Below are 13,163 nucleotides of genomic sequence, written 5' to 3' on the forward strand. Positions count from 1 at the left end.
CACACCCATTCAAGAAAATACAGAAATTAAATAAAATTGACAAATGCATTCAACAACAGCAATTTTCACAACATTTAAAAACCGTTTTGCCAACTGAAAATCTATCGGAAAGATGTTTCGTCAGCCGAGCAATCAGTATGTTTTTAAGCAACCCATTGAACCCTCTGACATACAAGCAGCAATTCCAGCCTTGTGTTCATTCCTGTCAGAAATTATACATTGTGCTATCTTGACTAGGTCTAAATATTCCAACAAAAACCCTAACAAACTATGCTTTTGTGGTACATTTATATGTCAGTATTACGTTTTGGTCAAAGTTCTCTGCTAATGATCTGAAAGAAACAGATCTGTCCGATATTTTGCTATGATTATAATTTCAGGCGAACAACTGACCAGCATCTAAGGAAGCAAGTGGAAGCTATTTTCCTTGATTAGCTGGTTACTGATAGCCCTGTACAGGTGAGGAGAAATTTAAGTCCGTAATTAGGGCTTAATGATTCAACCCGGACTCTATGCTGTTGATGGGAACCAGAGCACTGTGAGGATGTCGTGCAGTTAGGTTGATTATAGAGTTTGTGGTGAGGCTAGAAGATTCTATGCTGATTGCTAGTACGTTTCTCTTGCCTCTCTTTCTTTTTGTTTTCTACACTGTGTCAGGTTAAACATGGCGAAGACGACTGTCTGTAAGCAGTTTGATATAGAAATAGGTTTAATATTCAGGCCTTTTCTGCCTGCAGTAATTTATTTATCATGTAATTCTCATTTTGTTTGGTTTGCTCGGGATTCAATGCAGCAGATAGTAGGCCTACATCATATGACCACTAGGTGTCGCCATATAATTCATTCATTGATAGGACTTGTTTGTATTTATTTATTTAAAACTATGTATCTTAAAGCTCTTACATACATTATTATTAATAATATCATAAAAGGTATATAACCCCATTTCAGTTATTCAGAATATAGGTGAATATCCCTATGTAAATACACGTGAATATACGTAAAGCAGGGGGCGCAAGTTATTTATTGTATTAGTTTGTGTCGCTCTGTGAAAATGAGAGCATTTGCTTAAGCATAGTTTCTTTAGTTTATTTGCAGAGGCTGAGTAAGATCATTTATAGTTGTGTAGAATACTGTAGCACAGTGAGAACCACAGAAAACAAAAACGGGGAACAACCATAGGGGGGACAAAACTGTGGAGGGGCATTTAAAGACAGTCACGTGTCTCTTCAAAGTTTGAGCTCCCAGAATGCATTGCACGCTCAACTTTAAATTGCTAGTATCATATTTTAGTGGTGCATGTGCTTGTATGCATCTTAAATACAAATGATGGTAGATTATGCGTTTATTATATTGTATATATTTGGTTAGTGTTATTTCTAAAGGTCGCTATGTAGTTACCGTCATTGATGTTTGTGTCTCGTCTCCTCTGATACTGAACCCGGTGTGTTTGCTGTTTAACACACTCATGTTTCACCTCAGATCGTATAAATCTTTCGCCTTTTACTAAAGATTTCCGTGGGGAGGAACACAATGAGTATAAACTAATTTTTTGATGCCCTGCTATATGTGGGGCTGATGATGTGGTCAAAGAAAGATCTGAAGAATCCATTAATAAATGAGTTACTGTCATTACCGAGTACACTTGCAGGAGTGCATTTGTTACAACATTTGTGTGTCATCAAACACCTTGATCCGTGTTTGAGAATCGTGGTTCGCTGTATTATTGCAAATTCAAAGTACAGTACGCTTTTTATTGTAAACGCAGCTCCATGTGTTTGACTTGAACCCGTCTCTGAGATTCATGTTTCCGGTGGACGGTATATGTTCAGGTTTTACCTCAGAGAGTAATTCTTTAGCATTTTATTAAAATAATGAGTAATTTGAGCAATGAGTAGAATTCTCGGGAGAATCTACAATCTTTTTGGTGTTGTACTGAATGTTAAAAGATAGAAATAATTATTAAATCAATGTCTTGAGACGTTATGGTACATCTATACAAGTGGTTTCTAACTCTTTGTCATTTTACTTTTCTGTAATTTTGAATGAAGCAGACAAGAAATGCAAAATATCTTTTCATTTTAAAAAGACATGTTATGCGTTACTTGCCAAGGATCAGCATAATCGTTTGCCAGTATTTTAATTTTGAAACTACTATGGATTCACTGTCGTCTGTATTTATTACAGCACAAGTGAAAAGAAGCTCTGTGTCAGTATAAACAGAAGAAAACTGTGACTGAATATTCATGTCTATTGAAATTGACATATAGGCCTAGAGGGTTTTCACAAGTTAGAATATGTAGTTTTACCACACAATGTGTGTGATATACACATCTGAGCGGATGCAGCTTTATTTATCTGAAAGTCTATTAATGTTTCCTATGTCTTCTCTTCTTCCTCCTGCTGCTTTATGACCTAAAATTAACAAATGTCTTCAAAATGTCTTTCTTGGATTGGTCAAGCCCTCAAACTGCTGAAGTTTAAAAGATTTTTTTATAACCTAGAACATATTCTTCCAGGTTTATGAAAATGGGAGATACAGAGTGTTTTAAAGCAGTATGAATTTGGCCACGTGTGCGTCTATCTAGGGCAACATTGTCTGATAAAGATTTATCAGAGCAGGCAGTGAATGTTGGACAGAGGTGAGCTCACTGACATGATTGTTGTCAAAACAGGAAATCCGCACACATCAAAACACAAATAACATTGAAAGTGAATTTTGACATTTGTAAAATATAAGCAATTTAAGGTTTAATCATATCACCTCATTTGAGATGTAGATGCTACAATATAAAAAAAAAACATCTCAGTTGTAAACAAAACAAAGATTATTGGAGTATGATTTTCAAAGAAAATATTGCTACTTAAAAATGTCATGTTTAATTCGATGATACTTGTTTCTTTGTACTTATTTGTGAAATTTACTATCAATTTCTATGTGAAAAATTGTTTCAAAGTAAATTCTACACCATTTTTCTGTGTGTTACATCTAATTTTACACATTACATGTGTGTAATTTGCAAGGCAACCATGATGTGGGATTTTGGTTGAAAACAGGTCATCAAGGCACTTCCCCCAATGGGAGGAGCATTACACAGTTATTGAAGGAGAGGAGGAGCTCAAAAGAAAACAGGAAAATTAGAGACTTTGTAAGAAGAAGCATAGTAGACAAATAGAAAAGAGAGGAGCGCTTGAATGAAAAAGACATGAGTACAGAAGGAAATCAGAGTACGGGTGGAGAAGGAGGGGTGGACACAAAACCTGGCCAGTCTGGGTGGAAGGTAAAGAGAATTTATTTATCTTTCAGAAATTCTGCAGCTATTCATATAGCTGCTTATAATAATGAATAAAAAGATATTTAGCAATAATGTGGGCCTTCATGGAGAGCAGTATTCTTTGTGTCAAAGAAAGTTCAATAAGTAGCTTGTAAAATTCACATTTAGCAATTGTTTGTTCAGACCAACATTCATGTGGTTGATAACATGTAGACTGATTGTAACCATATGTTCACCTCACTTCCTACTATATCAGGCCTGCATTTGCTGTATGGTCACCATGTTCACACAGAGCCAGAAAGCTGTAAATTAAGTTTTGTAGATTTTAGACACATTTAGAAATGTGGTCGAAAGAACAGAAGATCCTTTGAAACCAGCCACCAGGTTTCAGAGTAATTAGCTTGATGAATGGGGCTTCCTGTAACCCTTATAAGCATCTCCATTAGGAGAGGATTTACTTTTCTCTGACCTTTTTGTTTTTACAGCAATTCCAGTGCCCCATAGCTGATCCACGCTTTCCTAGGGAAGATATAAAGCAGATATGGAAGGAGTGTCAGTACGAGAGCTTCTGGTATCGAGGTAAAGAAACATAGACACGCTTGTATTCATTTACTATCCCTCAAACTGACAATTGACCCCAAAAATGAAAATGCCATAATCATTTACTCATCCTCATGTCAGTCCAAACCTGTATGAGTTACTTTCTTCTGCTGAAAACACTAAAGAAGATATTTTGAAGAAGTTTGGTATGCAAACTGTTTTAGTTGACTTCAGATTTCTTCTGTTCCACTGAATAAATATTTTTCATTTTTTGGGTGAACTATCCCTTTAATAGAGATAGACCAGATATGATGTTTCTGTTCAGTTCAGTTAGGAGATGGGTTGGGCTGTACTTTAAAAATGTGTATTTTGGACAAATGAATGATCTTCACAGGTTGTTTGCTTTTGTAAAAAGGACTTGACATGTGTGTACATGGTTTTTTCTTTCAAGAACATTTGTCCACAAAAGGGCTAATGGAGGAAAGCAGTGGCGCCTTTATTATCCAGTGCTGATGTTTTGACATGGCTGGAATTCGGTTTTACTCTAGCACTGTTTGTGTTGGTGGAAACATGAGCCTCATGTTAAGTCTTCCGGCTGACATCTGTGACCCAGTTGTCCACTGTAACCAAATATTCAGAATTGCATGGTAAAATTAAGATGTCAAATATCCATCATCAATGCAAGCAACATTTTATCTGACCAGCACCTCTGGAGTATAGCAGGAATCTACTAATACGAATTTCTAGTGCCTCAGTAAGTCATTTGAAACACTCAAATTGTCCTCAGATTGCTTCTTGTCTTGCATCTCTGATAGATAATTTACATATATACATTGAGTGGTGATTTCTGAATCTAAATTTACCAAAGGAACCGTTTGGTATTCAGATGTTGAATGTTTAGATCTAGATTTGGAATAATAATGTGTTGCTTTTTAACCTCTGTTAATGTCTCCACAGCTCTTCCACTCTCTGGCGGCAGCATGGCTGTGACTGCTGGCCTCATATACAGCGGTAAAATTCATCCAACGAATAATCTATACAAGCAGTTGTCACTCAAAGCTGTTAGGTTTGAGCCATGATGAAATAATAAAAATCTAACTCATTTCAGTAAGTAGCCAAGACAGCATTTCTCAATATTTAGTTTACATCAATGTACTAAATTGACTAATGAAATAAAAATGAATTAAAAATAATACTAAAATAATACTGTTCAAACAATCTTAAATTATGCTTTATGAATGAAACACTGGAAACACTTTATGAACACAGAATGTGTTTTTGCTTGAGCCGAATTCCCTTTCTTTGCTTGAGCCAGAGGATTCAAAAGATGTGACACAACGTTTCTGTTTAGCGCCTGTTTACATAGAAATCAAATCAACAGAAAAGCAGTGCAGTGGAATGCAAAAAACGTTTTATTGACTGTATTGAAAACGTATAATCCAGTTTGCATTTTTTTTTTTAAAAAGGGGTCTGGAAAAAGTCCAAGCGATTTGGGTACTTCCCTAAACTGCTTTGTAAGTCTCTATTGAATAATAATTTCCCACCTCATATTATTATTGCATGTTTTATATCATGGCAATATACAGTGGGAATACAAACCCATAAATCGACTTTCCTCTGCAGTGGCTGGTATTGTGGGTTATGCAGTAGGCAAAGCTTCCTATGTCGGGACCTGCAGAGAGAAATTCAACAATAAACTGGGACCAGATTTCGCCAAAGGGTTTGGTACTCCTGGATTTGGACCTGGTGGCTGTAAACCTGGACATAAGTAAGTATCATGAGGATTAGTCATGTCATGAGCTTTTTGCAGTATTTTGTTGTTTGAAATATGTTTATGGTTTCCTTTATACAGACACTGCATCCATGTGTGTGAAAAGTGCAAACAAGAAGAAACACAAGCTACAGCAACATCGCCTGATGCAGCAACTCAGAGCTGAGGTGAAGAAACACAACACACCCATATACCTAAACACAAAAGATCCACCTCAGTTCACACTAAACCACACCCATCAGCCACTATTCGTTTTAATTTTTAACCACGTGCCCACCAAACACCCCTTACCTCATGTTGTTCAAGAGAACACAGTGTGTAATCAATGCTAAAGTTAAATCTATTCGTTTTTCTGTTGCAGAGTCTCCGAGATCCACAGGACACGACTCATTACCTCATGTAATTTTTAAAATAAAAATAAACTAATTAAAACAGAATTTTTTAGTTCTTTTGGAAATAATGCAAAACAAAGCAGCTAAAATCATTTTGAACTTACCTTAATGCTAACTAACCAGCAGGGGGCGCTAAGACACTACGAGTATGAGACACTGCAGCTATGTGGACAATTTAAGACAACCTTTTCGCAATTATTGAAATAGGCGTGTCAAATAGAAGTAACATTTTAGCACTAAGAGATGTAGTGTTTGACGTGGATTTGAGGGAACAATGAGAAATGTTTGCTGTCGTAGAGTGTCAAATCTGGCATAAATTAATCCACCTCATAGGAATCTGTGTTATTTTTAAGGTCTTTTGTTATATTCCAATATTTGCTCAGCTTTTTATTTGTTTAGAATAGAAATAAGGGAATGGAGGTTTCTGTTGAATTATGACAGTAAGCAACTGCCTTTTATCAGAGCTGAATATATATGTGACCCTGGACCACAAAACCAGTCATAAGGGTCAATTTTTCGAAATTGAGATTTATACATCATCTAAATAAGCTTTCCATTGATGTATGGTTTGTTGTAATAGGCCAATATTTGGCTGAGATACAACTATTTGAAAATCTGGAATCTGAGGGTGCAAAAAAAAAATCTAAATATTGAGAAAATCACCTTTAAAGCTGTCCAAATTAAGTTCTTAGCAATGCATATTACTAATCAAAAATTAAGTTTTGATATTTACAGTAGGAAATGTACAAAATATCTTCATGGAACATGATCTTTACTTAATATCCTAATGATTTTCGGCATAAAAGAAAAATCAATAATTTTGACCCAGACAATGTATTTTTGGCTATTGCTACAAATATACCCCAGTGACTTAAGACTGGTTTTATGCTCCAGGGTCGCATATATAAAACCTTCACAGACAATAATTAATGTGCAGTGAATGAATTACATGTGTCACAGGCTTTATTTGAAATGTTTGAACATTTAAATGTGAATTTCCATTAAAAGAATTTACAGAGCAAGCATATCTTTATCTCCAGCTCTGAAGACTGTAATAACTGTAACATCATGAGTGATGCCATTATTATCATCATGGGTCCAAGACTAAACACATATACTGTTGTGATTGTCACTTGTGTACATCTTTTTGCATTGTGATGGCCTAACTTTCTAGTGGAGAGTCAAACTTGATGCTGTTTTTTTCTTTTATTACATCTTTTCTGGGTTTATATGAAGCAATTATATATATATATATAGTTGTTATATAATTTTATTTATGTATTAACAAATCTCAAGCACATCTGGCCAAAATTTCCTAATTAATAAAAACAGAAACATTTGTTTTCAAACCATAAATGTGGTATCAAAAGAAAATAGAGTAATTCTGCATTCATTTTAAAATTGGAGTTTTACTCCTTAAAGTACATTCAGCATTCGATCGCAGCTTTTGGTCTAATCTGGCAGGAGTCGTCATGACAACTCCACAGAATACACTGCGTTCAGATCTTGAGCTCCTCAAGACCGTTGATTACTCATCCCAAGCATCTCCATATTTGTTCTTTTTATCTGGAGGGGGGAGAAAGAAACTGGTTTAAAGATTAAAGCATACAAAGGACATTGAAAATATAAAATATTTATCAACTGGACCAATATTCATACAAACGCAAAATTAAAAGTAAAGCTTCAACACTCATGTCAGTTGGGAGTATCAACTAGTGTATTTGCCATCATCTACATCAGTTGTTCAGAACTAGAATTGCTTCAGGACCTTTGTTACATTGAACATCAGTTGGCAACCCAACACAGTACTGTTTTTTAATTAATTTATGGATGCTTTGACATTTAGAGGTTAAATATTCAAATTGATTGGCTTTTAGAATCTTTGTAAGTCTCACAAATCATTGCGTGTATAGACCCATTCAAATTTTAGGGAAATCAGTTACTGAAGCTCACCTTCCTTCTTAGGTACTGGTGCCATTGTTTGTGGTTTCATCAGCGTTTCAGCTTTCTGTGTGAGAGTGACCTCATAGTTCTCTCTATTCTTGCTACGCAGTTCCTCATACAACACTGGCTTCTTTTTGGGCACATCCTCATCTTGATAGAGTGGAGCTTTGGGACAAATGCCAACTATTGGTTAAACATCTACCAATCAGATGACAAATCCTTATTCAATGACAAATGTCTTCACCCAAATGTAAATCAAATTTATATTTATATATGTCTATACAATTATACATGTTTTGTTCAAGGGTGGCAGTACCTTGAGGAGAAATATCATCCCTGATGTTAACAGGACCAGAATCACTGAATCCAGAACTGAAAGGAGTGGGGTCGTATGATTGGGAGGGGCTGCTGTAGGGATAGTCACTGGTGTAACTGCTTTGGCTCTCAGGCATAGAACTGACTTCTGTCGAAGGTTGGAACGCAGACCCCGAAACAGACCGTTGAGATTCTGATGGGTTTGAATCCTCAAACTCTGACTGGTTTAGACTTTAAAAATAAAACTCACGTGTCAAAGTGAATTACTTCAAATATATATATATATATATATACACACATACATGTGTGAAAAGAAACTAAATAAAACACACAGATAGAAATTTTAGATTTCTAACTATTAAAACAAAATATAGAAATTTAAATATATTTGAAAAAATTATGTGTGCACTTGTTCTTACTCTGAAGGCATGTGATGCAGACGCCCCTGTCGTAGCGCATCTCCCAGTGGGGAGTTCTCCAGTTTCCTAAACTTTTCTTCACAGACCCTCATGTAAGACATTTTCCCAGTAATGTATCCAAACATGCCAGCAACTGCATAAAAAACACAAATATTCAAAAGGTGCTATATCCTTGGATTTAGTTGCGGTTTATACAATTTGTGGTGTCTGTTGTTCTTGATACTTACACACAACTTTGGGAAGAGAGCCAAATCGGGGTGATGGAGTAAGGATTCCTACGGATAAACAATAACAATATAAGATTTTACATGTTTGAAAAATCTATTTATTCTCCCTTTAGGTTTAAATTGTTTTGCCACCAAAATCCAAACCCATAATTCTTGCTCGTATTCAGAATACAAATGAAGAGCATGCGCAGTTGAGTTTTGGTTGAACATATTTGATGTGGTCTATGTATGTGCACTGTTAGATGTTTCTATGTGAACAACAGTGTAAATTAAATTGGTTCATCATTCAAAATGATTGTGTCTTCTTAGAATACTTTGATTAAACCACTCTTCATATAGATTTCTTTTACAATCTCTTCATGAAAAATCTGGAGCATTCAAATTTTGGTGGAATGGACTTTCAATGGAGGAATGTAAACATCACAGGTGTCATTAAAAACATCTTCATTTGTGATTCAGAGATGAATAAAAGTCACATGGTTTTGGAACAGAAATAAATGACAATTTTCATTTTGGGTTGAACTATCCCTTCTTCATGACTTTTAATAGTCATTTGTAATTACTAGGTAATGCTTTCTAAAATGTTTTATTTTCCAGAGCTCTGAGTATATTGGGGAAAAAAATATAATTAGCCTACTATAAAAAAAAAAAAAGTTCCATTACTCAAGATTTTAGTCTTCGTAATGACTTTTGCGATTTTTAATATTCCCTGATAAATCTAGGTTTTCCATGACAATGGGAAATGAGTAAAAATGTGAAATATTTGATGTGAACATACCTCTCGACACCATTAACTGAGTGGCTGCAATTGCAATGGCAGAAAATGGCAAGGCTGCAAACAACAAGAGAGCAAACCTCTTTCAGAAGTTCTTTCTCATCAGAAGCATCTTGAGACTATAGCTTGCAAAGTAAATTTGTGGAGGAATAAAACGAAAAAATAAAAAGGAATGCAAAAAAGATGTTGGGCAGAAGAGCCGTTAAATCATGAGAGTTTTCATCATTAAAGTAGAGTACTACTCACATCTGTACCAGAAGCTTTCTGAATTGCACTCTTTGAAGACACGCCTCTCTTCTTCATTGGGAATATACGAGGCATTAAAAGGTCCCTGAGAAGACAAAACTATGCGTGAGGAAACTTTCTGGAAGTTCCATATCAGTTGTCTATTTATCCTGTAAACAGAAAACCGCACACACGCTTTGCTTTTGAAGTACTTCTGCATGAGATGGAGCAGTAAGGAACAGAATATGTGGTTTATAAACAGTGTCAGGTGAATTTACTGCCTACCTTACTAGACCCATGTGGAACTTGAGCAGCCGGAGTGAATCCAGACGACGCTTGCGACATAATGACTGATACAAGAAGCACAGTTCACTATACAAACAATAATGTTTTTGCAGCAGCCATAGGATTCGAGTCAACAAACCCAGAGACTCACTTTATTACATGACCTCCAGTCGACTCTTATTAGCAAACAACACTAACCCGGAAGCGCAGAAACTAAGCCGGAAGCACCAATGAAAGTCTCACAACAACTCAAAAATCGAAATATGTCTTATAAGAATGCCTTATATATATATATATATATATATATATATATATATATATATATATATATATATATATATATATATATATATTCGTGTTGAATTTACAAATATATATATATATATAAATAATATAACCTATTGTAATTTCCGAACACATTTTTTTTAAATAAAACATTGTATAACCAAAATCTCAAAATATTTTTTTCTTTACCTGTTTAAGTACATTTGATTGTATGTGAACAGTTTTCGTAAGATTTAAAAAGAGACAAAGAAAATGAAAGTCTAAAATTTAAAGCGTTCAGACATTACATCAGCGTTAACCCATTTACAGCAATTATTATTATTAAGCATGAAATAGAAAATAAATACAAAATTGTAGTCTGAACTGAGAAAGCAACTAGATTAGACAAAAACTGATCAGATGTTTGTGAAACGATTTAGAGAAATCATAGCTTGTGTGAATAGGAGTATTGATCACTTTTAGTGTTATGTCAATAGCCATTTAATTGCCTCATCTATCGATCGATCTCGCAGCAAAAACCTAATCCTTATAAACAATAAACAATTAAGAGGTCTAAACTAAAAGTATTGATTTTTACTTACGCAGTGTACGAGCATGTATTTTGACAAACCGAAGGTATTATCACGGAATCATGTCCTTTCAGCCAATCCAGTAGCAGTGTGTGTTGATTGACAGCTCAATCAGCCAATAGAAAGATCCGTTTGTTAAGCGTGTGAATACAGTGCATTTATAGCTGCGAGCGCAGGGCGGGGCTTAGCTCCGCAATCTTGACACCGCGACTCCCCAATCAGAAGAGCGGATTGTCAAAGCCGTTAGCCAGCACTGCTCCAATCTGATGGACTGGGAGGTGGGCACGTTGTCATTCGTCGAGTTTTTAGGTGTAAAAAGACCGAGAAGATTAGCTATAAGATCGAGCGTTAGAGGTCAACGGTTGTGAAATGTTGTTTTTGTGAAGCTCGAGTCGTTCTAGTCATCTTTTGGAGAGAAGAGCCATCGGGTTTTCAGTGCTAGCGCGAGCAGGCTAAGTTAACTGACGAGGAAAAGCGCAGCTGCTCTAAAAAAGGTAAGAAAGGCCGAATTCTGTTTGACTAACATCAAATACCCAGCGTCTAATGTAAGACCGAGAGAGCCAGCTCTCACTTTTAACGCTCCTATCTTATCAGATGTACTTTCCTTCCCAGGATATTATCAGTTGGTAGTCAAGTTATGTTATGTTGACCAGCATTTGAAGCGAAGATGAGTGCAGTCAGTGTCTGTGTCACAAACTCCAGTAAGCTGTCTACTTAGACAGCGTTTTTGGACATCGTTGGTAAGGTAACTTACATGAGTTGAGCAGGCCATATGAAGCTAAAGTCTTAATGCACAGGTCAATATGTGAGTTTTCATGGAGTTTTGTGAGCATGAGACAACATTGCGTTTAACCAATCAGAAAAACTGGAGAAATTGTCTTTTTGGGCAAAATGTATAAAAGCTGAACTGAAGGGAGAAACTGTTACAAAACTGTAGTTTGGTGGAAATGTCAGTCATAATAAGAAGATCTGCGGTATTGGTAACAGGATGCTGTTAGGCTGAGTTTTAAACCCCCAAAGTCGTTTTTATTAACAGCTCTTATTTTGTTTGATACCACCAAATTACATAAAACTATCTGTTAATTTGCTGTCCCTTTAATTTTCTTTAGTGGAAAAGTGCGAAGTTTTAGCAAAACCCTGGAGCTGTTAATGTTAGATGTTTTAATCTAAAAACATAGTTTTGTTTCAATCCAGACCACATCTTTCTCCTTTATCTTGTTCATCTAATAAAATCGGTCACTTGAAAGGCTCATTGATGTTTATTGCTTGTCCTATGCAAACATGTGCATGAGTCATAAATGATGTTAACAGCTCGTGTCCCAGCCAGCCTCTCAGCATTTGGTGAGAGAGCAGCTTGTTCAGCAGTGAGCAGAGAAGAGTTCACACTCCTGATCTGAGGCCTGAGAGGAGTGTGAACTCTTCCTGCTTACTGCTGAACATGCTGCTCTGAGTGTCATGACAGCAGTGGGTCTCTTGTAAACAGTAGTGGGGTTTGGTGGGAGACAGATGTATGGGATTGTTGCATTGGAGTTAAATGCTTATACATTCTTCTTTCAATTAATGCTCTTAAATGCAGATGTAAATAGATATAGAGGCATGTTATTTTAATCTGAAATCTCTGCATGCTTCAAGTGAAATCATATGTTAAATAATAATAAAAAAAAGACTTATACAAATCACACAATTGCATTGTCAATAACAAAATATTAAACAACTTTTTTCCAACATATAGCTAGGGCTGTGTATTGGCAAGAATCTGGCGATTTATATATATATATATATATATATATATATATATATATATATATATATATATATATATATATATATATATAAGGGGATATTTCTTATTTTAGGAATAGGATATATTTTTAGGAAAGCTGTCATTAAGAGCACACCACTATATGCAAACCTTAGCAATAAATAAATACAAATTGTTTAACCAGAACACACTGGGATCTGCATTTGCAATAATCAGTCCCTGTAACATTCAACATTATTGAACCACTTTTTGTGCAGTACGAGTCAAGGGGGAAAAATTAAAGTGCTTGCAGGATTCTTTAGTTAAATGTATGTATAAAATGTATTTTATAAAAAAGACCATATATATTTTTAGACCCTGCTTTAAAGGTTCACAGTTT

At 35.5% G+C, this 13,163-nt stretch overlaps 3 protein-coding genes across 7 annotated transcripts in view; 2 read left to right on the plus strand and 1 right to left on the minus strand.

Annotated features, from left to right (window-relative positions):
* The first annotated feature begins 381 nt into the window (after window positions 1-381).
* On the plus strand, window positions 382-6,997 carry LOC306843890 (OCIA domain-containing protein 2-like). 2 transcript variants are annotated; one of them, XM_079375590.1, is made up of 8 exons: window positions 382-459; window positions 3,025-3,281; window positions 3,761-3,854; window positions 4,773-4,826; window positions 5,282-5,329; window positions 5,439-5,583; window positions 5,668-5,753; window positions 5,948-6,997. In XM_079375590.1, exons 2-7 carry the CDS (start codon window positions 3,207-3,209, stop codon window positions 5,750-5,752), a joined length of 501 nt encoding a protein of 166 aa, XP_079231716.1. In that variant the 5' UTR covers window positions 382-459; window positions 3,025-3,206; the 3' UTR covers window position 5,753; window positions 5,948-6,997. The 2 variants fall into 2 exon arrangements, with proteins under 2 accessions (XP_079231716.1, XP_079231717.1); XM_079375591.1 differs by having other exon boundaries at window positions 3,058-3,281.
* A 203-nt stretch (window positions 6,998-7,200) lies between these two features.
* Window positions 7,201-11,156, minus strand: LOC306843889 (OCIA domain-containing protein 1-like). 3 transcript variants are annotated; one of them, XM_079375588.1, is made up of 9 exons: window positions 11,035-11,156; window positions 10,169-10,233; window positions 9,905-9,989; window positions 9,662-9,715; window positions 8,884-8,931; window positions 8,657-8,789; window positions 8,239-8,468; window positions 7,932-8,087; window positions 7,201-7,544 (listed from the first exon to the last, which is right to left on the minus strand). In XM_079375588.1, the coding sequence occupies exons 2-9, from the start codon at window positions 10,226-10,228 to the stop codon at window positions 7,507-7,509; spliced, it is 804 nt and encodes a 267-aa protein (XP_079231714.1). In that variant the 5' UTR covers window positions 10,229-10,233; window positions 11,035-11,156; the 3' UTR covers window positions 7,201-7,506. The 3 variants fall into 3 exon arrangements, with proteins under 3 accessions (XP_079231714.1, XP_079231713.1, XP_079231715.1); XM_079375589.1 differs by lacking the exon at window positions 11,035-11,156 and adding an exon at window positions 10,320-10,358 and having other exon boundaries at window positions 7,324-7,544; XM_079375587.1 differs by lacking the exon at window positions 11,035-11,156 and having other exon boundaries at window positions 7,238-7,544; window positions 10,169-10,374.
* A 165-nt stretch (window positions 11,157-11,321) lies between these two features.
* LOC306844353 (protein furry homolog-like) overlaps window positions 11,322-13,163 on the plus strand; it is a 92,838-nt gene continuing 90,996 nt past the window's right edge. For both annotated transcript variants that reach the window (XM_079376416.1, XM_079376415.1), the window contains exon 1: window positions 11,322-11,516. The gene's annotated coding sequence lies outside the window, so the exon portion shown is untranslated. The remainder of the gene's footprint in view (window positions 11,517-13,163) is intronic.

Source organism: Barbus barbus (genome assembly GCF_936440315.1).
Source record: "Barbus barbus genome assembly, chromosome: 24".
In the NCBI taxonomy this organism is placed as follows: domain Eukaryota; kingdom Metazoa; phylum Chordata; class Actinopteri; order Cypriniformes; family Cyprinidae; genus Barbus; species Barbus barbus.

Excerpts from the sequence above, each read along its gene's own strand:
- LOC306843890 (XM_079375590.1), top strand. The coding sequence starts at position 3,207 with ATGAGTACAGAAGGAAATCAGAGTACGGGTGGAGAAGGAGGGGTGGAC. Across the intron at positions 3,282-3,760 it reads CTGGCCAGTCTGGGTGGAAG|CAATTCCAGTGCCCCATAGC; the intron begins GTAAAGAGAATT and ends TTGTTTTTACAG. Across the intron at positions 5,584-5,667 it reads GGCTGTAAACCTGGACATAA|ACACTGCATCCATGTGTGTG; the intron begins GTAAGTATCATG and ends TCCTTTATACAG.
- LOC306843889 (XM_079375588.1), bottom strand. The coding sequence starts at position 10,228 with ATGTCGCAAGCGTCGTCTGGATTCACTCCGGCTGCTCAAGTTCCACAT. Across the intron at positions 8,790-8,883 it reads CTCTCTTCCCAAAGTTGTGT|TTGCTGGCATGTTTGGATAC; the intron begins GTAAGTATCAAG and ends TTTTTTATGCAG. Across the intron at positions 7,545-7,931 it reads ACCAGTACCTAAGAAGGAAG|ATAAAAAGAACAAATATGGA; the intron begins GTGAGCTTCAGT and ends TCCCCCCTCCAG.